General features: G+C 45.8%; 4 protein-coding genes across 5 annotated transcripts; 1 reads left to right on the plus strand and 3 right to left on the minus strand.

The window, feature by feature from the left end:
* Positions 1 to 445: 445 nt before the first annotated feature.
* On the minus strand, positions 446 to 3950 carry cfap53 (cilia and flagella associated protein 53). Its single transcript, XM_062412368.1, has 8 exons — positions 3762 to 3950; positions 3078 to 3307; positions 2688 to 2861; positions 2174 to 2477; positions 1745 to 1963; positions 1327 to 1543; positions 1067 to 1169; positions 446 to 991 (listed from the first exon to the last, which is right to left on the minus strand). The coding sequence occupies exons 1-8, from the start codon at positions 3834 to 3836 to the stop codon at positions 718 to 720; spliced, it is 1596 nt and encodes a 531-aa protein (XP_062268352.1). The 5' UTR covers positions 3837 to 3950; the 3' UTR covers positions 446 to 717.
* Positions 3951 to 7640: 3690 nt separating this feature from the next.
* lmbrd2b (LMBR1 domain containing 2b) lies at positions 7641 to 15437 on the minus strand. Its single transcript, XM_062412369.1, has 18 exons — positions 15303 to 15437; positions 13859 to 14065; positions 13668 to 13780; positions 13329 to 13427; positions 12993 to 13160; positions 12644 to 12854; positions 12493 to 12567; positions 12300 to 12413; positions 11968 to 12151; positions 11689 to 11870; positions 11284 to 11417; positions 11080 to 11185; positions 10778 to 10875; positions 10466 to 10569; positions 10340 to 10386; positions 10085 to 10199; positions 9872 to 9998; positions 7641 to 9332 (listed from the first exon to the last, which is right to left on the minus strand). The coding sequence occupies exons 2-18, from the start codon at positions 14030 to 14032 to the stop codon at positions 9269 to 9271; spliced, it is 2115 nt and encodes a 704-aa protein (XP_062268353.1). The 5' UTR covers positions 14033 to 14065; positions 15303 to 15437; the 3' UTR covers positions 7641 to 9268.
* ppp1r3b (protein phosphatase 1, regulatory subunit 3B) lies at positions 15243 to 18095 on the plus strand. Of its 2 annotated transcripts, XM_062412371.1 has the most exons (3): positions 15243 to 15384; positions 16517 to 16687; positions 17000 to 18095. In XM_062412371.1, exon 3 carries the CDS (start codon positions 17009 to 17011, stop codon positions 17855 to 17857), a length of 849 nt encoding a protein of 282 aa, XP_062268355.1. In that variant the 5' UTR covers positions 15243 to 15384; positions 16517 to 16687; positions 17000 to 17008; the 3' UTR covers positions 17858 to 18095. The 2 variants fall into 2 exon arrangements, with proteins under 2 accessions (XP_062268355.1, XP_062268356.1); XM_062412372.1 differs by lacking the exon at positions 16517 to 16687 and having other exon boundaries at positions 15248 to 15384.
* Positions 17932 to 21657, minus strand: il7r (interleukin 7 receptor). Its single transcript, XM_062412370.1, has 8 exons — positions 21380 to 21657; positions 21078 to 21216; positions 20849 to 21006; positions 20453 to 20604; positions 20070 to 20226; positions 19339 to 19441; positions 19193 to 19265; positions 17932 to 19054 (listed from the first exon to the last, which is right to left on the minus strand). Exons 1-8 carry the CDS (start codon positions 21456 to 21458, stop codon positions 18677 to 18679), a joined length of 1239 nt encoding a protein of 412 aa, XP_062268354.1. The 5' UTR covers positions 21459 to 21657; the 3' UTR covers positions 17932 to 18676.
* Between the last annotated feature and the right edge of the window lie 435 nt (positions 21658 to 22092).

Here is a 22092-nt window from a genome sequence, read left to right on the forward strand (position 1 = left end):
AATTCAAATATTCAAATTAGAAAAACACAATGAACCAGTGCAGATAAGACTCACAAACTCTTATGTGCGTTAATACTGGATTTATACTACTGGATAGTTCATAAATTCTAGTGTTGTTTTTAAATATAATATGAATATATTATGTTATATTAATTATTACACACATTATATTAATATCATCTATATAGTTATTTGCTGCTTCCTCTCAAGTGCCTCATGTTTTAGAACGACAACCAATCTTCTTGAATGTTGAATCATTTAAAAACACGTGAATGATTGAATGTATAAATTCTTTACTAGTTTGAAAAGATAAATAATACTTGAATTTCCCAGATGACGGATAAAAAAAAAGCTGTGAACGTTTTTTTCTCTGTTTTGTGAAAGTTCAATGTTTCAGGTCATTAAACTCATTTTAAAGTTAGACAAAGACAAACACACACGAACACAACATGCAGATTTCATTTATTAAAGGAATAAAACGTGTGTAAGTATTCTGATCAGATCGTAAACACGCTGAAGGTTGTGAGTCAGAGAAGAACTGATCTGGATCCTGAGATGCACGAGGAGCATCGAGGACACACACAACCCCACTTCATTTAGGCCGACGGCTAAAGGTCTTTGTTCAGTCAGCAACGTGCCCCCCCACCCCCCCTACACACACACACACAGTAATTAAAGGACTGATCATCTTGTCGGAGGTGACTGAAGCCTCTCCGGTCACTTTGGAGACAGATTTTCCTCCTGGTCAGACTCATGATGGTCTGTGAGGGCGGAGCTGGACCTCCCTGCCCTCCTGAACGGGTGTGTGGCGGCGGACTGGGAGACGGGCGCCGCCAGGACCTGGAGTTTCCTGTGGTTGTAGATCTGCCGCAGCGTCGCACTCTGCTCCTCCTCTTTCTGAGTCTGAGCTCTGAGATCAGAGCCGAGCTGCTGACGGTCATTCAGCTGACGCCTGAGCCCCAACTCGTACTCCTCACACCTCCGCCTCTCACTGTGAATACATGAACACGGGATGAACATGTGAGGAACATGTGATGAAAACATGATGAATGAAAACATGTCTCACCTTCTTCTCTCCTCCTCGTCCTTCACCTTCATCTCCTCCATCCTTCTGTTCATCTCGTCTCTCTCTCTGGAATCATCAGCACGTTTCTGCAACTTCCGGTCAACTACACACACAAACACACACACACACACACACACACACACACACACACACACACACACACAGACACACACACACACACACACACACAGTAAAATATGAGAACGTTTAGTTCTCTGTCAGTCTGGTTCTGGTTCTGGTTCTGGTTCTGGTTCTCTTACGGTTTCGTTGGATCTGCAGACGTTGATCCGTCACCACTTCTCTGATGATGCTCCTGCGGTTCTCCTGCTGGAGACGGTTCAGTTGGTCTTTTCTGTTCCAGTTCTCCTCCATCTTCTCATTGATCAGCTGTTCCGTCTCGTCGTCCTCCCTCCTCTGTCGCTGCTGCTCCTCAGACAGATACTCACGGTACCGCTGCTGTTCCTCACACAGCTCCACCTGAACCACAAAGAACAACATCATGTTCTAACCCTAACCCTGTTCTCCTGACGTGTTCCTAATGAACTGCACACTGAGGTTCAGGTGGTTATCGCTCTCTGACTTCATCTACTGGCCTCTGCTACACAGTGAATTCACTGCTACACAGTGAATTCACTCCTGAACTGATCACTTGATCATTCAGAGGCTCGGTGTGTTTACCTTCCTGCGAGCACCTTTCTGCTTCTTGTCTGTTTCCTGTTGGAGCAGCAGCTGCTCTATGTTCATATCCAGCTGCTGCTCGTCCTGTTGATCTCGAGCTCGGTGCTTCATCTTCATCCTGAAGTCCAGATCCAGCTCGTGTCGCCTGCTCAGCCTCGACTGGATCTTCAGTCGGTGCTGCTGCTGGGCCAGCAGGAGCTGATCCTCCTCCTCCCGCCTCTGGAGGGAAACCACACGCAGACACAAAGCAAAGAAACACTTCCTGTTTGGATTCAATCACGTCTTGATTTAAACAACAGCTTTAGATTTCAAAAGCATGGAAATTAACCTTTATTATATTATGTTTGTTGTTTGATAACTCATTATGAAGTATGTGATAAAGGTACTTGAACGTGTCATGAGGTGTTCAGGTGCTGGATATTCACGTACCATGAGTCGAGCCTCCTCCTCTTTCTGCTCCTTCTCAGTCCGTCTCCTCAGCTCGACCTCCTCCACCTGAGTGTGGAGGCCGATCAGCTGCTCCATGTTCCTCAGCCGCTGGATCTCCGCCCGCTGCTGCTCCTGCTCGTCTTTAGCTCGTCGATCGGCCTCCCACAGCTCGTCGAACAGCTCCTCCTCCTCCTGCTGCTGCTGCAGCTGCTGCTGTCGACTCCTCACCAGAGCTGCCTGCTCCTCCCTCACCTGCTGCTCCCTCCGTCTGCTGAGTACGCTCCGCACCTCCTGGCACTGCTCCCTTTAAACACAGCATCATGCACAACAGTCACTCCTCAGGAACCAGCCGCAGACCTGATGGACTCACAGACTGTAGCATCAGACTCCACCTGCCTCAGTGAGGGGGCGTGTCTGACCAGCTGCTGGGTGTGTGTCACGCCCAGCAGCTAGTCGGACACGCCCCCTCACAAATGAAGATGGCGTGGAGGACCTTTAAGTTTGGCTTCAGTACCTGAACTGCTTGTCCAGTTTCTCAGACACCAGCTGCTGTCTCTCTCTCTCTCTTCTCTCCCTCAGTGTTTGAGCTCTCACTCTCATCTTCTCTTGTCTCTCCTCCAGCGTCTCCTTCGTATCCTCCAGCTCCTGCAGGAGCTGCTGCTCCTCCTCCGCCAGCACAGCCTGGAGCCTGCAGAGATGAACAGGTGGAGACGTTCTTCACTGAGAGGAACTCATGGATCTTGATCAAACTAATTTAAAGGTGTTTGGATTTCCATGTCAGCATTTGAGTATTTTGAATGTTTCTGCTTAAAACCAAATCTCAGTGAGACAATAAATAAAGGATTTTAAAACAACTTGAGTAAATGTACTCAGTTACTTTCCATGAAACCTGATTCAGTCAGACCTGTGTCTCCGGTGTTCCACGTCGGTCTCATACAGCTTCAGAGCAGCTTGGACTTCTCTGTTGACGGCTCCGTTCAGGATGTGACGCTCTGAGGTCTTCAGCCACGAGCTGGTGATGTCACAGCTCTTCTGGTTCCTGCTGAACTTCAGGAGCTGGTCTCGGGCGAAGTCCTTCTCCCGTCTCTCCATCAGGATCTCGTCATGATGACGCCCCGGAGGCAGCCGCGGCCTCTGATCAACACAAACACTCATTTACATCCCTGGCTTTGCTTAGGTGTAAATTAATGAATGATTAAAAATAAAATGACATCAATTTCAGTCTCATCAGTTCTGAGCGAACACGACCTGAGGTAAAACTTCAACCAGCAACATTAGTAATAATGATTATAACATTATAAATAACTTTAACAACAATGATAATGATTAAAAGTCCAAACTAAGATACAATGATATTTACCCTGCTTAATATCAGTTACAGTTAAAAATATAAAACAAAATTAAACACTTCTAATATTAAATAAGGTATTTTAAATAAATTATTCTCTTTGATATTTGACTATTAAATTCATTTAGTAAGTTACAGTTACATCTGGTGTCCGACTTTCATTCACATGAATACTTTCTACAGTATTTGTACTTCAGTAGAACTCTGAGTTCTCCGTGTAGCGGAGGTTCGGTGTCTCACCGCGACCACGGCCACCTCGCGGGGACTCGGTCCCTTCACCTCCCGGGTCCCGGGTCTCTTCTGACTCAGGAGCATCCTGAACGGCTCCGGTGAGTTCGCGTCAGTTCACGTTAGTCAGGATGAGTCCGGATTGGTTAAATTCAGGTTGAAGTTAGTTGAGATGACTTCCGGTGAGAATTACGACCGGAGCGTTCGGTTCCCATGGAAACATTAAACACGACGGCGTCACGGTGAAGACTCGTGGAGGCACTTCCGGTGTTAACAGGAACTGTCACTGATATTTAGAGGCAGCTTCCTTTGATGCCACACTGCCTTTGATGGCTCACAGTTTACTCTCACAAGTTGTCTCTGGCCCACGTGTTTTCCTCAGGACTGGATCTCAGACATTCTCCAAGGACTCTTAGTTAAATACATTAACATCCATCAGAACATTTAAAATAGACCAATTGTTACTCCTTCAACTTCAAAGTATTTGTCATGAGTTATGAACTTCTGTGGTGTAAAAGCATCGTTGCAGATACGAGACAAGTGACACACGGAGCTGTAAACAACAAACAGCTACTGAACTCCCAGTGTTATTCTCGTGTGTTCAGTGTTGATCTGAATTCAGTAAACTGACGATGTTGATCCAGGCTGTGTATCCTGCTAAAATAAATGAAATGATACTGATATTGGAGCAAACTGTTATTTATACTTTCCTGGCTCACAAATGCAAATCTTGATGATTAAATTAAAGCATTACATGAAAGCATTGTCTATTGTAAAGACATATTGTGTCAGTGGTGGTGAATGTTAATAATGGAACCTTAAAGAGGGCGACAGAGCTGCAATACCAGACACAAACAGCAGGGTTTACATGTGTAAACCCTGCTAGCAAAGGTATCGTGGTCCTGACTGGGTTAAAGTGACTTTAATATTAAACGTTTTTGAGCGTCAGTCTATTTATGGAACGAGAGCAGTGTTCCAGTCTCAGTCGTTAAGCATCATGTTCACATTGGTAAAAACATATGTAAAACGTGGACTTTGTGAAATGATGCCGTCCCAGTGGTCTTCCCACTTGTCCACTGGGCCGGCGGCGGCAGACCCGTTACTCTGTATGTGGTTAGCACAGGTCTGATTCCAAGTTAGCAGCTTCATTTAGCATCGGTGCTCCACGATTCTGACGTCCAGACATTATATATCTTAGACCACGACATCTTCTCGGGCATTGTACTCTTCGCAGGCTCTATCGCCCCCTACTGGCCCGACATGCTTGTTTGAGTCTTTTGTGTTGTCGTCTGGACGGAGACGTTTTTGAAAAGGGGGAAATATCTGCAGTCATGAAGACAAGAGATTAATTCTTACTTTAGAGGAAATGTCCTTATTTAAAGATGAAGGATTAAGTGTGAGGGAGAAAGTGAGGAAAACAACTTCACCAAATAAAAGATAGGAAATCAGAAATTTATTAAATTTTGGTTTTACAGATCAAGGAATTGACACAAACTGCTTTTCAAAGGAGGCCGATGGGAACCGATTCTATAACAGTCTTTTTAAACTGAGGCAAAGTTTGAGAAGAAAAAGCTGCACATCACAAAACAAGAATTTATTCCAGTAAGGTTTTTGATTTACAAGGTTTACCACGACTGAAATGATGCAAATAAAGTCGGAGAAATTAAAACATGTGAAATTAAAGCATTTGGCATTTGAAAGTTAAACCAAGAATGTTGCTGAAACTAGAAAAATAAATTATTCACAAATGATTCAGATCTTTTTGCTTTCTGATAGAAAATGTTTATCATGAGGATCCGAACTTTGAGGCAAATTCAAGAGTGAAGCATCAATGAAGACGGTGAAAACATCCCCTGCTTTTCAGAATAAGATTCACGCGTGTTTCCTGTTGGACGACTTGTGCTGGATTCACCGGCTGGATGGAGAGCAGGGAACTTCTCTAAATACTGCGACTGCGGCTGGCCGCAGTCGCAGTACTATAATTCGGCCTTAACCACAACTAACCACACCTTACCAGAACCAGAACCTCAACTGACCCTCCGTTTGAGTTTCAGTCTCCTCAACACTGTGGCCTGCTCTGAACTACATCCCCCATGAGTCTCAGCGGCTGTTGTTTCTCAGAGGCCGGAAGTGTGAATAGAAAACAAACCACGTCACGTTAGTTAATCTGTTGAGTTAAGGACGTCACACATAAACTCAGAGACATTTTTAAAGCGCTGGATGTTTTTATTCAGTTTTACATTCGACTCAACGTCAACAGAGCACGTGACAGGATGGAAGCTCTCCGATTGTAGGTGAAATGCACCCTGGGAATTGTAGTTGAACATTTGATTATCAAGGATTCTTCACATTTGTTCCTCTCGAACAAGCACAAACTTCTTTCACCAACCTTAATTTCATAAAGTTTTCATTCCATTCATTATGATTGAGAGTGTGAGTCTGTAATTTCTTTAAAATAAAATAACAACCATCATAAGAAAATATTATTCACCTCGACCTTAAAGTTGAGAAATTATAAAACCTCCACATCCCGTCAACAGCTGCTCTTCAGAGAGGAACAATAATAAGTGAAGGAAAACTTAACATGAGCATTAGAAATAGAATATTGTAAACATTTTTATTTGATTTTGAAAGATATTTACCTTTGGTATAAAATCAGAGCTTTTCAACAGACATGGAGGAAGCTGAAGATTATTTTTAAAGGGTAAACATTTTATGTCCATTTACTATATGCTGAAAAAAAACAATCTAGCACGATTTGCAGGTAATGTTCCACTCCAGTAGGGAGTGCTGCTGGCCCCTCACCTCCATCTGTGTTTTCTTCCAGTTTTTGCAGTTTTGTTTTCATCTGTAAAAATCTGGACAAAGTATTTTTATAATCACACAACAGTGACTGGATCCGACCTAACATTGCAGGAGTTTGTAGTTTTTCATTGAGAGCCCACAGCTCCAGTATGTCAATCTCCAGTCTGATGAACTTTAAGGCCTCAGCTCCGACGGATCTTCTCCGCAGATCTTCACATGCACTCTTCACATCTTCCAGTTCACTGTTCAGTGAAAAGACCTTCGTCCTGAACTCTCCTACTAATCTACTCACTTTCCCTACACTTTCTGCTTCTCCTGTTTTCACCATTATAATGAAAACAATTACTGCAAACATTAACATAAGTAAACTCCGACCTTCAGATGACGGAGCAGTAAGTACAGCTACTACAGCTGCTGCTCCTAAACCAGCTACTCCTGCAAATAAAATCAGCTTCAGTTGGTTCACTTCTTCATGAACCTTCTGAAGCTCGTCCACAATCTGTCTCATCCTGGGCTCGTAGCTGTCGTATACCTCGATGAATGAAGCTGCAGAGTGAGCAGCATTTCTCCGGCTACCTTCCCTGCTTCCAAAACTCGCCATGTTCAGGAAGTTCCTCAAGATGGAGAGAAGCTTATGAGCAGGTTCGACAGTTTCCTGATCAGGGAGAGAGAGAGTTGAGTGATCTGCTCTCTATCTGATTCATGAACTGATGGGGTCTGACCTACCTGAGCAGGTGAAGGTGGAGCAGGTGGAGCAGAACTGAGCTCAGTGTCCAGATCAGTCTGATCAAATGAGGATCCTCAAACTGTCACGTCTGCTTTTCTTTCTCACACATCAGAGGCTGAAGTGAAACTGTTTGGTCTGTGTGTAGGAGGGAGAGACACACCTAGTTTCAAGGTGCAATTATGTTCTGTGTTTACACACTCACATCCTGGAAATAAAAAGTATTCGTAACGTAAATCATTTTTAAGGTGGAGATAGTTTAAGGTTAGTAATAATAACTATGGTTAAGATTCCAGGAAATCAATGTATAAATGCAATGTTCTCTGAAGTGTTTACGTGTTCATACTTCATCATGAGACCAGTGTTTATGATCAGCTTTATTAGCAGAGTGAGCCACACACCATCGTCACTACTGTACATCACATGTCCCCACAATCACAAATCAAAAGAGCCGAGATCACTACGACAATAAATATGAGATCATCAGAAAGGTCCTCAGCAGAATGAGCAGAGAAAGAGACAGAAGGTGGACGAGCTGCACAAATCACACCATAAATACACATTCTCCTCTATATCCTTAATTATTAACCCATATCATACAAAAACATATCATACATATGTACAGACGAGTGTCACTGAGAAGACATGAGGAGAAGCCGGTGTGAAGGTGAACACAGTCACTGGACTCTTCATCAGCCCCGGAGCTAAATGCTAACAATATCTACACCTGGGCCCATTTGAGCCGATTTACTACAAACTAATATTTTCATAAAAATCTTGAATTATACTAGTGTTAGTTAAACTAGCTTTCATGTATCATTGTGTCACTTGTAAATTTTTAAGGTTTTAATTTAAATATATTACTTCTAATGTGCAGTTACTCTTTTTGGCCACTTGGAGGCCGCATAACCGTCTGTAAACTCAATACATGAATTCACCAAATATTCTAAAGTTCTGGATTCATCAGGACTATTGAGAATTCGTAAATGAACATTAAGACAAACGAAATAATACACGATCAGGAAATAACAATTTAAATACATTTATAGGTTTTGTCTGTTTGTTCCTTTAGAGCCGACACGTAACCACTTCTTTAATCCACATCAGTGGATTTTGTCCACATGGGGGCAGCAGAACCAGCTGTAAACACGTTATCTATCAGATTATCAGGTTGATGTGGCTCACGTAACAAAGTCAAACAGACAGAATAAAAAATGGTCCCGTTAACAGACCTGTTATCTAGGTGAGGAGTTCCTCAGGGCTCCATTCTTGAGCCTTTATACTTTTTATAAAGTCGCTCTAAGGGCACTTTTTTTCCGCATGTTTTTTGAAGCTGTGTATTTACACCTGAACCAAAACTGTTGATATGTAAATGAATCATCTCAATTTTAAATTTACTTAAAATAAATAAGTCACTTTCTGAGCTTTTTAATCCTTAAACATGAAAAAGAGGAAGTTGCATTATTACACGTGAACCGCGTTTATCACCGAGTGCGTCAGTGACTGGATCACCTGCTCATAACTGTTTCTCACAGCAAATACACAACATGAACATTAGGTCAAAAAATAAAACATAAATAAAATGTGTTGCGCTGCAGGTCCTTCATTAACCCTCAGTAAAGTGATGTGTTGCACAAGCAGCTGCTGCTGATTCATTTTCATGCTCAGACGATCACAGAGCGACTCCAGCCTCAGCACATGCAGCTCAGACAGACAGTGCAGGGGATTCAGCAGGAGAATTGAGATGAGGATCCGGCAGCGAGGGTTTAGTAACATTCACGTTCCTTCAGAAGAGTCTTCATCGACCTGCGGCTGAGCCGGACATGAGAACTGGTGCAAAGTGAAAATGTTCAGGTGACGGAGCTTCAGGGACACGTGACCTGTGTTTTTTGTTGCTGTGCATGCTGGGAGACGAGGACGTGGAGGAGGTCACTTCCTGCAGGTGGACGTGGAGGCAGCGATGTTCATGTCTTCACGTTTCTCGTCCCCGTTAGACGTCGTCAAATATCCGGCTGCGGGACGAGGACATGGACAGATAGCGTCCTCCTGCGTGTCTGATGAAACACAAAGTGTGAACACGACTGAAACAAGTCTCGACCCAACAACACGTCACCCACTGGTTTTTCAGCTGCTGTTCTGAAGCCTCCAGTTTGACATGTTGTCCATCTTGGTTATTTTGAAACCAGAAGTAACCATATTTGGAGGAGTTTGGGGGTGGAGCCTAACTGATAGCAGAAGGACAGTGCACGCCCACCTACACCTGCCACCTGCACTCATCGGAGGTACCAGCTGTCAAAAAAACTGTGGTACCCACCCCCCAAAACACACAGAGCTTTATGGTCTAAATAATCATGATTTACTTAATATGAAGACTTGAAACTAGAGATTGAGACATGACCGTTAAAATAATCAATATCTATGCAAAATGTCCACAGCATGCGACGTGTGTCATAGCACTGATTCAGAAAAGAACTAAATGTCAGCACAGCTCGAGTGACGGCAAGTTAAAACAGAGTGTGGTGATGTCCCACATGTCTCATATATAACTAATAAGATAGATAACTTCATCAAACACACAGCGGAGGACGATTACCTTCCAGGCTCGGCGTCCAGAGGGTCGTCTGCCAGAGTCTCAGCGCTGAAGTCTAAAGGTTCGGCGTCCTGCAGCAGCTCCATGTGGTCTCGCTCCACTCGACTCCCAGAGCGAGAGTATTTAGCCTCTGTTCAACAAACCAGTCATTGTGATCAACACTCGAGTGAACAGCTGAGCGACGACTGATCATGTGTCTGCTGTCATGTGACTCACGTCTGTTGCTGCTGGAGGTCACAGTGTCGGAGTAACTGGTCTCCTTCATCTCATGGCTGCTCCGGTTCCTCGCAGCCAAGTCCTCCCTCTGGTTTCCGTAACGCTCCTTCCACTCCTGCAGGGCACAGCACAGACACATGGTGGCGCTATAACAGTGAGTCTCTCAGAGCTGTTCTGAGAAGCACTAACTATTCTCCAAACTAAACTCTCTACTGGCAAAACAAGTTTGTGTTTGAAGAAGAAACTAAGACTCACTCTGCGTCTGTTCTCTCCGTCTTCAACCCTCTGCCGCTTCCTTTTCTCTGAGAAGAGACACAGACAGTTGTCAACCCTGGTTTCTAAGCAGGATTCTGTTACTGTGGATGTTTTCAATATGCTCACCTCGTCGGATCAGCTCCTTCCCCTCATCGATGAGGTCAGAGGTCATTTCACTGTCGCCCAGGAACTGCGGGAAGCCCAGAAGATTCAGACAGCGAGTTCCCAAACTGAGGAAAGAGTCGGTTACACCTCAGAGCTGAATCACACAATCATCTGACCTCTGACCCCTGGGCCTCAACATTATTTATCCTTAATCATTCCCTGTTCCACCATCAAAGTTCCAGCTGCTCTTCTGCAGTAGATTTTAAAATCGTTTCCAGATGGTCAGAGTTTCACATTCAAACTTTGTTCAAACATTTCAGAGCTGAAACTCACCTGAAGTAAGTGGCGATGCAGAGGATGAGGATCAGCATGGGGTAGTAGATATAGAAGCCGTTAGCGATAAAGGAGAGAACACGCATTGATCCCATGATCTGAAAACAAGTCAGACAGGAACATGTTTACTCCAGAGAAAGGAAACATGAATCCAGACCACAGTGTAAACGATATGATGTGTTCATTCATCTTCCAATCTGATTCATTTGTTCCCGTAGAGCTCAGAATGCTAGTGTACATAGAGTATTGTTCTGTGGCCACTAGGGGGCAGTGTACTCTGCAGCTGTGTGCTGGTGATTTACTGAGGTGTAGGCTGTCTGCTCCTTCAGCTGGTGGGAGATGGCAGAGTCCATGTGGATTAAACCCAGGAAGTTGAGACACAGTGGAGGAGTTAGACGACAGAACAACCTGCAGGTCAAAGTTCAGAAGAAGACATGACCGTCTGCACATCAAAGACGTTCCTGGTCCTGGCAGATCGCTGCACTCTGATTGGCTGTCATACTTACATGCCACTGAACTGGAGGCTGTAAGCATCCGTCTGGTGATGGGAGGCCAGGTAGTAGTAGTTAAAGACCCGGATGCGGAACACGGTGGAGTAGACGCAGGTGCACAGGAAGAAGATGGTGATGAAGCACGCCATCTGGTGGTCAGAGGGGATAATACAGACATGTGGCAGTGTGGTCAGTTACAAAAAAATTATTTACTTCTGACTAAAAATCATTAACTCACTTTATTTTTATTCATTATTATATTGATGTATTAACATCTTTTATTTTGCTGTTACTTCCTGTGAGTGTCGTGAGGTTTAATGAACCTGTTACTGAACTGATCTGAGTTATAAATAAAGTGGTTTGACAGTTCGGAGACGAGAGGACGTGGTGTCCTCAGCGTGGACGTGTGGACGCTCTCACCTCGATGTACAGGTAGTTGTAGTCTCGCTCGGCCAGCTGGATGAACACAGCGAACAGAGAGAGGACGGGCCGCGTGCTGAAGAAGGTGCATTCGGACCAGACCACGGCCACGCTGAACAGGGTCAGCACCACGGACAGCAGCCGATAGAACCAGCACTTCAGGAGACACTCCCAGTACCACTCTGTACACACACACACACGTGACCACGTATCAGCTGATGACCTCTGACCTCTACAGCCATGTTTACATTGGGAGCGGGGCCCTGTGCTCGGACCCACCTGCAGTCGGGTTGTAGACGTATCTGTTGAACCAGCTGACTGGGCCGGACGACGGGAAGCTGTGGACGAACTGGTGACTGGAGCTGGTCTCATTCTTGGCCACGTCCTCCAGGTGGATGGCCTGCTGCAGGAGGATCTGCCACTGAACACGAGTCCTGTTGTGTCTCTGCACCGCATAGATCACCTACGCACACACAGACACACACAGACACACACACAGTTCAACATCAGTTCAGCCGTGACGCAATCGTTCCTCAGATGCAGTGTCTGAAGGAGGCGGGGCCTGAAGTTAGACAGTGGGCATCCAATGACATGCGGCCTCAGCGTCTCACCTGTTTATGAAGCTTCACCAGACTCCTCTCGCTGGGATACGTGTTCTGTTTGTCATCAAAGTCCTCGTAGTCGTCCATGTTCCGGCCCATCTTCTCCTGGTAATCAACGGGACACTGAGGGGGCGGAGTCAGATCAGTCAGCTGATCACTGTGATCAGGAACAATGACTGACAGGTGAGAGTCTGTGTCGTACCTTTCTCAGAATGGTGTCGATGAACTTCCTCAGTGGATGATTGTATTTGATGCACTCACTGACTTTTCTCACTTCCTGCAGCAGAAGACGAGTCACATTAGAACAATGAGGTCACGTGAAGTTAACACTACACTCGTCTCCAGCCGCTCACCTCCATGACGTCCTCCAGGTTCTCCTCTGCATCCGCCTTCTCCGTCATCAGCTTGGACGCCTTGAAGTATGTCTTGATGAGCAGGTGTTGGTGTCGCGAGCTGTTCCAGTACGAGCGAGGGATTTCCACCAGGCCGTATCCCAGCAGCAGGACGAGCAGGAACAGACCCCAGGTGTTGGCTGCAGTGATCCCGATGGTCTGGAGCTCGTACCTGAAGAACCACACAGAACCACATAGAACCAGAACCAAAAGAATCACATAGAACCACACAGAACCACACAGAACCAAAAAGAACCACACAGTATCAGACAAAACCACAGGTTACCTTTTAAAACCAGAGTGCACTCACCAGGACAGATGCCAGTTAGGATGAACCGCCACGTAGATGAGCAGAGAACCAAAGATCAGCAGGTACGTTCCGTAATAAATGGCGTTTTCTATCAGAGCCGTTTTGATTTTCCCAGTGATGGAGAAACCTCCTGAGCGAGCGTATGACTGCATGAAGGGAAGCAGCAGCCTGAGAGCACAGAGTCCAGCCATCAGTTCTACACATCCTACATCACATTCTACATTTTATACACATTCTACATCACGTTCTACATTTCATACACATTCTACATCACATTCTACATTTTATACACATTCTACATTACGTTCTACATCACAGTCACAGACTCGTACTGACCATGTGAGACACTGAGACGTCCAGTACACAACTCTCCAGAACACGGGCATGATGCCGTCAGGGATGTAGCTCCACGGTTTGTAGCACAACTTAGGTGAACTGCAGTATAAGAGGAGAGAAGAAGAACAAGCAGGTTTGTTTGTTTGTTTGTATGTTTGTTAGCAGGATGAGATTTGTTTTTTTTTATTTCTTTAACTCGTGATCCAATCACAAGACGTCAGATTAAAAACACAAACATGTGGATCTGTTTTTCAACTTCAGCCCATTGAACACTGAATCTGTCAGTGAGAGAGAGAGAGAGAGAGAGAGAGAGAGAGAGAGAGAGAGAGAGACACTGACCTCTTAGTGGGAGCGACAGAGGAGTTAGTTGTTGTGTGATTGGACGATGGAGGGTTGACAGTGGGAACAGTCGCGTGCTCCTCATGGTCGATCTTGCACTGCTTATAGATGGTCTACAAAGAGAGAACGCACACACACACACTCAGTCCAGGCCTTCGTAGAGTCGAGTGTTTCCTCTGGTGGTTACTGACCGTGCTGACGTCCAGAGGTAAGATGAAGACGATGAGGAAACACAGGTACCAGGCGAGCAGCGTGCCGAACAGCACCATGCGCTGCTGCTTCCTGAAGTCTCCATATCGATGCAGCAGGAACAGCGCCAGGAAAAACACCACCACGATCTCGATGCCCAGAGCGGCCCCGCTCATGGCGCCGTGCTCGTCTCAGCAGCCGACAGAAACCTGTGGAGAGAGAGAGGAGACGCTCAGAACGGTCATGTGATGACTCCTCGTGTGCAGAGCGACACGTGTGTGATGCAACAGAGGAAACATTCAGGTAAAGAGCTGCAGCAGCTGTTTATCTCCTCAATGTTTCCTGAGCTGCAGTGACCATCCTCCAAATGACCACTAGGTGTCCCTGTTGTCTGTTTTATGTTACAGCTGAGGCACCCTAGTTATTCTTGGTGGAATTCTCATGAATAAATTACTTATTTTTTATTTCATCTCTGCCTGAATAATTCAACTGTAAACTTTCCTTCGGCAAAGGTAAAAAACATGACACAACAACATACAAAAACACATTACATAAGAGTGACTCACAATAAGAGCATCAACCCCGAGGGAACAAACCCAGAACAACAAGAATCAACTCAGTACAATTTGCTTCAATAAGCCAAACTACAAAGTGCTTCATGTTAGACCCATAGAAGTGTTTTTAATATATTTCTGGTTTATTATAGTGCAACAAGAGGAAGTTAAATGGAACGTTAGCAGCATGACATGTTGCTAAAGGGTCCAGACATCTTCTAGAGTTGGTGTTTCTCATGTGAAGAAGCAGGAGATTGTCCGGAGCAGCTGACTCAGACCCGATGTCCGGTTCATGTCTGAAACCATCTTCTTCTTCTCTACTTCCTGTCACACCTTCACTCATCCTGACTTCAGACACGACTACACGTTAAACTCATCTAGAAATATTAATCAGGAAATCGTGAACACACAAATTTAGTGTTTGGTCAGCTCCAGAAGAAGAAGTGATTATTTTGTACTGCTCTTGTTTCTCTAACTTCCTGATGTCCGTTGTCGTGTCAGTTGTGTGTTCACTGGTTGTGTGTCGGGTCCTCTCTCTCTTGGTGCTGGTTCTGTCTTGTGTGTATTTTATATGTGACACGTTCATCTTGTTATTGTTTGGAATTGTCCTCCTGAATGACTGACGCTGATCATTAGCCTGCGAGCTGACACCGACACAGTCACAGACATGTTGTCGTGATGAGCACAGACGTGAGAAGGAGACACAGCGTGAGTCCAAGAGGTCACAGGATGTGTGCGATGTTTCACAGGATGTGTGTAGATGCTTCCCAGCTGGCTGCTGGCCGGTCAGACCATAGGGTCAGACACTGACAGCCAGCTGGTGTCAGCTGGTGTCAGCTGGTGTTAGCTGGTGTTAGCTACCCGGGCTAACACGGTGTCGTTGAGTTCTCACCGTGTTGAATGAGTCAGCGGAGGTTCCTCCACCGGAACCACAGGAACCAGGGGAACCGGCTCAGGATTCTCTGCGGACCGTGGTGAGCCTCTGTCCGGCCCTGTTCTCCATCAAACCCGGGTTAATCCTCCGAGCCTCCGCTGTTAGCTGTTAGCTGTTAGCAGAGCAGCTGCACTCACATCCGGAGGATCGGACGATGACGTCATTGATGGGCCTGGGCTGCGGCAGCTCTTCTTCGTTTTGACGCTTTATGATTAAACTACGTCGTGGTGCATTACTGCCACCAGCTGGTATGGAGTGTGGATTGAATAAGTACTGTACATATATATGTATATATATATACTGTACATAACAAAAACTTATATTTGATCAATGTTGTCCTTCTGAGGTTTTGAACAAAACATAAACAATTTGTGTCCTGAACTTCTTGGTAAAAGATAAGTCATATATAAATTATTTTTCAGCTTCAGTATAATTTTTCTTCTCTACTTCTTATTCTGGAGAGTAGAATTTATCGTGTGCTAAAGCTTCCTGTGGTTTTTCTATTATAAATCATGTTCTGTTCTATCCTGTGTGACCACAGCGTAACCTAGATATGACTGTTTCCTCCCTCCGGGTTCTACGTGTGTTTCTCATCATACCAGTTCTTTGAACTCTGTAAGCACCTTCCTGTTTTCTCTTCTTCCCTCTGCTCTGCCACCTTTCTGTGTTCAAGTGTTCTTCATCTGAGTCTCACTGAAGCTCCTGTGACATCATAGGGTCCTTCTTCCTCTGCACATCGCTCAGCTGCTGATGTGCGGCTAAAGTGTCACACGTAGTCCCACCTGTCGTGTTCTGTGTTCTGTGTTCTCTGTCCTGTGTCCTGTGTCCTGTGTTCTCTGTCCTGTGTCCTTGGTGCAGTCAGGGACACAGACCCGTCTTATCTCTGACCTGTTGAACTTCATACTTTGTGTCTGAATAAATATTGACAGGTTTAGTGAGAGAAGCTGCTTCTGTGACTCTGTCACAGAAAAACTGTTAATATCCAATTGTTTAACTTTATCAGAGAGAAACTGGCACACAGTGTTCACAAAAACTCTTATTATACATTATTTATATATATAAATATAAAACGAGTGAATGATGTAAGTCAATCTGAGGCGAGGGGGTGTGTGCTGGACCCTGTTCACCGGTCGGTCACGCTGTCCACGGCCTCTCTGATTGGTTCTTTGCAGATGTTCACGTGAACCATGAGTGAGTTTGAAGCTGCTACTCAAAAAAGTTCAGAGGAAAATGAGAGAATAGCTGGAGACATCAGACTGTAATGATGACCTCACCACTGAGAACCAGAGAGAACGAGAGAAAACAAGAGAGAACCCATCCATGATCCTCACCCGCTGCTCCAGGTAACAAAGTTTGCAGAGTTTTCTCAACATCCCTACTTTTTCCATATGCTTCAAATATTTGAGCAGCCAATCAGAGAGCTAAAAGTGTGGTGCAGCAGCAGGTGAGGACAGGTGGAGACAGGTGGAGACACCTGACAGAAACATTACATCTTCAGGGTGAAGAAAACCTTATCTAAAACAGAGACCGAGGAAAAATTTAGTTACTCACAGGAAGTAACAACAAAACACAAGCCTTGTGTTTATGTAATACAAACTTAAAAGTAAATTATATTCAGAATGATGATGATTTGAATCGTCCTCCATGTCTTTCAGAGTCTCATCATGTCCATGGACATGGCTCTACCTCTGTACCTGCCCCAGGAGGAGTTTGTCTACAGGACGACGAGCACAACCTTCACACCTGCTCTGACCTTTCAACCGTCTGACTGCGTGGACCCGTCCCAGCCTCAGGACAGAGCGGCGTCCTGTGGAGACGCAGGACATGCCAAAAAGAAAGTGTGGTTTGCTGATGACCGAGGTTTGTCTCTAACCAAGGTGAAGGTTTTCTCCCAGTTCAACGATCCCATCGATGTTCCTGCTAACATCCAGGAGATGCTGAGCGCCTCTCTGAGTCCGACGGCCGAGGACGACAAACTGGTGCTGGACTTCCTTCAGCCGTCCTCGGACTACCTGCTCTTCCATCAGAGGCTGGAGAGGAAGCTGGTGAGCCTGGAGCGCTGCGTGCTGAAGGACAAGACGCTGACAGGAACCGTCAAAGTCAGAAACACGTCGTTTGAGAAACGTGTGACGCTGCGGGTGACCTTTGACACCTGGAGGAGCCACATGGACGTGGACTGCGTGTACACGAAGGACTCGTATCGCGGCTCGCTCAGCGACACCTTCTCCTTCCAGGTGTCTCTGCCCGAGGCCCTGCTGCCTCACCAGCACGTGGAGTTCGCCGTCTGCTACGAGGCGGATGGATGCAAGTTCTGGGACAGTAACCACGGCAAGAACTACCGGATCGTCTGGTCCTCGATGAAGACGAGTCCGCCGGACGCCTGCGGACGCCACACGGGCTCCCGGGACTTTGGGATCCATTTTGACCCGTATGGCAGCCCCACCTGCTCACATGGGATCTTCCCTGATTGGCCGAGCTATGCGGGATACGAGAACATCGGCCCGTACTACTGAACATGTGTCTCTGCTAATTAACATGTGAGAGTTTAATTACTCTGAATATTCTGTGAAAATACATCGGTCAAATATTGAGTAGAAAAACATAAAATTAGATTTTATTTCAAGCATTTATCAATAGACATGTTTTAATACCTTTTCATCATATGAGTTTGTTTATGTTTTCAATGAGATTCATTCTAGTTCATTGTGTTAGATATAATTGTTAATAAAGTAGTTTTGATCAGGAAACACTGACCTGACTCATCATCTCTGACTCTTTCATGGAGGAAGTTGCTATATCTTCAAGAGACTTTAAATAAAGATGGACGACATGATTGCTCCCAAAAGTGAAGCCAAAGCGTCTTGATCGCCCCCTGGTGTCTGGCTGGAGAATAGGTCATAAACCCGCCTCCTCCACTTAAAGATTCAAAGCAGGCGTTTATCACCAAACAACGTCATCAGCACAAGATGGCAGCGTTTGAACCTGAGGGATTTGGGCTTAATTTGTGGAGGAAGTGTGTCGTCCATCTTTATTCACAGTGTATGGTCAGAAAGACAAAATGCTGACCTCATGGTGGCGCTGGAGGACAGCTGGTTGCGTCTGTCCTCTGAACAAAGTGGATGTAAAAACTTTGATGAAATAAAGAAACAGTTTGAAAGGAAGAGTTTGAGAAAAGCAGAATCAGAGTTCTGAAGAACTTCTGATGTGACGACTGACGTCTCAATGACACCGGTCTTTCCTCCATATCATGAAATTATTTTTCCACCGCTCAGATTTATATTTCGGCCTCATGGTGGCGCTGGACCTCCGACTTGAGGCTGGATTAACTCGGGCTACTTGTCCTGGTAGAAGCTGGACATGGTGACGTAGGCCTCCTCCTGCTGACCTGCTGCAGACGCCTCGGACTCGTTCGCTCCACTGCAGCGTTCAGTTCTGCCCCCGAGGAGGAGGTGCTGGACGGGGGAGGGGGTGGCGCTGTGGAGGCTGGCGTCTGCAGCAGAGGAGCTCCCGCTCAGCATGGCGGAGAGCTCCAGCTCCTCGGTGCTGACGCTGGTGGTGCTCCTGCAGTCGGAGCTCTGGGTGGAGCAGGGATGGCCCGACTGAGCTCCTTCAGCAGGACTGGGCGAAGACTCTGGTTCGTGGCAACACTGCGACATCGAAGAAACTCTGAGAGCGCTGAACACCTCGGGGTTAAAGTTCAACAGAAGACCCTGAAACACCAGAAACACAAAAACTTAGTTCTCATGAGTCACAAGTCGTCAAGAAGTCAACAGCTTCTAGTTCAGACGAGTGATGCAGTTAGCTCGGGAGTTAGCAACGTATGTGACAATGCTGCTGCTCAGCCTCACTTTGTTTGGTTTGCCGAGGTGCACCAGCGTTTCTTTAGGATGAGGAATAATCGGCCACATGTACGTCAATAATCTGTGAAGAGAAAAGACGATAAGTCGAAGTAGCACAAGTCTTTTCTCTGATGTTCTGTCAAACATCATCCTACTTTTTTTTCCAGAGGAAAACGACCGCGACAGACACCACCACCAGGACGGTGAGACACAACACCACCATGTACATCTGCTGCCTGTCGTCAGGTTCCTGTGCTCCTGAAAAAGAAAAAGACGAGTTCATCACTCTGCTTTCAATCAAATGTCCAGTCATGTTCCTGACGTGTTCCTGACGTGTTCATGAAATGTTCCCGACATGTTCCTGACGTGTTCCTGACGTGTTCATGAAATGTTCCCGACATGTTCCTGACGTGTTCCTGACGTGTTCCTGACGTGTTCATGAAATGTTCCCGACATGTTCCTGACATGTTCCTCACATGTTCCTCACATGTTCCCTGAGGTGTTCCCGACGTGTTCCCGACATGTTCCTGACATGTTCCTGAAATGTACTGCATTTGAGAACAAATGTCTGAGTCAGTGTCTCTGGACATGTTCTGGATCTTCTCCTGCAGCCTCCTGGTAAAATGTGTGTTACATGTTAGAGTGAGTCCATGTGAGGAACCAGCAGGACAATGTGTGGAAGCTTCCCAGGGAGCGAGTGGACGTGTTGATGAGGTTTCTAACACGTGACGGACGTGAAACTGGAAGAACTCAAACATCTCAGGAGCGGGACATGTAGAAGACGGAGACGTCAACTTGGAAACACGAGGAGATTCCAGATCTTCTGGTGATGACAACCTGCTGCTGCTTCACAGGACAAACACTAACTGTGGTTCTCTCTTCTCACCAGCAGGAGTGTAGAAGGTGAACGTGTCGCTCCACTCGCTCCAGCTTCCCTCCAGTGGCTTCACTGGGATCGATCGCACCTTCACATGATACTTGGTGCTTTTTCTCAGATGCTCCATGTCGATCTTCATGCTGCTCTCTGATGAGATGTTCTGAATCTGAGGTCAAAGGGTTAGCGTTAGGGTTAAACAGGAAAAACAATGTCATGAAAGGTAAAAATAAAAACATTAGCATTAAACTATAAGACGCCGAGTCAGCAAAGAGTCCACCTCTGCTGCTGTAATCAGGTTTCAATTAAATCACTAGCTTAGCAACATCAAGGCTACAAAAACCCAGAATGCAACACTGCTGCAGAAGGACGTCTCTAATAATAAAGTCATGCACCATGTTGGGTCTGTCTGTGGCCCAGATGTGCAGCTGGAACATCTGGTTTCCTGTCAGGTAATCTTTGTGGTACGGACTCTGGATGTGAACGACCGCCTTGTTCGATTCCTGGTCGAACGTGACGTTCCACAGATGAGGCGGTCGGGGTTTAACTGTGGGAACAGGACAATGACATCACACTGGTGAGAGTCTGATGTTGAGCTCACACACTTCAATGATTCACTCCCGGCCACATGGTGGCAGCACTGACACACCATCTGAATCCTAAAACACTCATGAATACTAAAATATGAATCCGCTACTTAAAAGAACTTGAAGAATGTTAAATAGTCTAATTGGTCAGATTTAACTCCAGGAGGAACTCATGACCTTTGACCTGGTCTTTCGTTCCTGTACCTATCTTCTTCGGGTCGACCCTGGTCCAGATCTCTCCTCCTCTCTTCAGCTGAACGGTCAGATTGAAGTCGACGACGGGCGCCTTCGTGAAGTTGAGCGTGTTCCCGTGACCCCTCTCACACCTGACCCCCCGCCGGCCCTCGCTCACGTCAGGGGAGCTGTGACACAACAACCATCAGTAACCGCCGCTCCTCTGAGGAGCACGACTTTCTCATGAGAGATGTTTTACCACAGGGTCATGTTCTCGATGCTGTCGCCCTCGTCCTCGTCATCCTCATCGTCCTCGTCGTCATGATGCCCAGGGAGCAGCTCACAGGTCAGACTGTTGAGCTCAGTGGTGATGTGAGAGCTGCAGCTGATCCTGGGCTCTGACGTGTGTATCACAGATCATATATTACTATATACATACATGGTATATTATATGTAATAAATTAGGTAGAAAGTAAGTGAGTGAGTGAGTTGGTTAATAATGATAATAATATTAATAATGTTGCTCATAAAGAACAAATACCCTGAGATGATGTGACTCACCCACGTCGGTGTCGGTGTCTCCGCTCTGAGCCTGAACTCCGACCATCAGCAGCAGGAAGATGGTCCACACGGACGCCATCTCCTCAGAGCTGGAGCTGCGTGAGTTCAGTGTGAAGAAGAAGGAGCCGAGTCCGAGTGAATCATGAAACGTCTCAGCCGTCAGCCGCTGCCTCCGCTCAGCAGCTGCTGTGTGACAGCCTCAGTCAACAGGAAGAGGGAGTTTCACAGTGAATCAGTGAACAGGCGCTGAGCAGCTGAGGAGGAGATCAAACCCACTGAGGATCTGAATGAAACAACTCAACAGCTACAAACTATCTTCTTCTGTTTACTTTCACTTTGCAGATGTGTCATAAAATCAGCTGTGATATCTCCAGCCACGACATCATCTCAACCGCAGATGGACGCAGGCCGCTCGCCACAGAGCGACAGACGGAGGAGATACAAACACATCCACCTGGTGGAGGTTCAGGGTGTGACCATGTGACTCTGACTGAGGTCCAACAGGAGGATGAAGAGAAACTGATCAAGAGACATTGTTCCACCTTGATCTTTATTAATCACAATAAACATGAACTTCAAATTAGTTAAAAGAAAACCAAAATCTAAGTTAAATAAAAAATCATCTAATCTATTAAAGTCTAAACAAAACTCAAAAAGCTAAACCACTTGTCAGGTTATGGTGATAATCGGGTTATAACCAGGTTATAATGGGT

The sequence above is a fragment of the Platichthys flesus genome, chromosome 19 (genome assembly GCF_949316205.1).
Source record: "Platichthys flesus chromosome 19, fPlaFle2.1, whole genome shotgun sequence".
In the NCBI taxonomy this organism is placed as follows: Eukaryota; Metazoa; Chordata; class Actinopteri; order Pleuronectiformes; family Pleuronectidae; genus Platichthys; species Platichthys flesus.

Bases quoted from the DNA above. Each gene is read 5' to 3' on its own strand.
- cfap53 (XM_062412368.1), bottom strand. From the start codon at position 3,836: ATGCTCCTGAGTCAGAAGAGACCCGGGACCCGGGAGGTGAAGGGACCG. The intron at 3,308-3,761 runs GTGAGACACCGA...TGTGTTGATCAG, and splicing joins GCGAGGTGGCCGTGGTCGCG to AGGCCGCGGCTGCCTCCGGG. The intron at 1,544-1,744 runs GTAAACACACCG...TTTGTGGTTCAG, and splicing joins AGAAAGGTGCTCGCAGGAAG to GTGGAGCTGTGTGAGGAACA.
- lmbrd2b (XM_062412369.1), bottom strand. From the start codon at position 14,032: ATGAGCGGGGCCGCTCTGGGCATCGAGATCGTGGTGGTGTTTTTCCTG. The intron at 13,781-13,858 runs GTCAGTAACCAC...CTCTCTTTGTAG, and splicing joins TACCTCTGGACGTCAGCACG to ACCATCTATAAGCAGTGCAA. The intron at 12,568-12,643 runs GTGAGCGGCTGG...CTTCTGCTGCAG, and splicing joins ACCTGGAGGACGTCATGGAG to GAAGTGAGAAAAGTCAGTGA.
- ppp1r3b (XM_062412371.1), top strand. From the start codon at position 17,009: ATGTCCATGGACATGGCTCTACCTCTGTACCTGCCCCAGGAGGAGTTT.
- il7r (XM_062412370.1), bottom strand. From the start codon at position 21,458: ATGGCGTCCGTGTGGACCATCTTCCTGCTGCTGATGGTCGGAGTTCAG. The intron at 21,217-21,379 runs GTGAGTCACATC...TACACACGTCAG, and splicing joins AGACACCGACACCGACGTGG to AGCCCAGGATCAGCTGCAGC. The intron at 20,227-20,452 runs GTGCATGACTTT...CTTTGACCTCAG, and splicing joins CCACAGACAGACCCAACATG to ATTCAGAACATCTCATCAGA.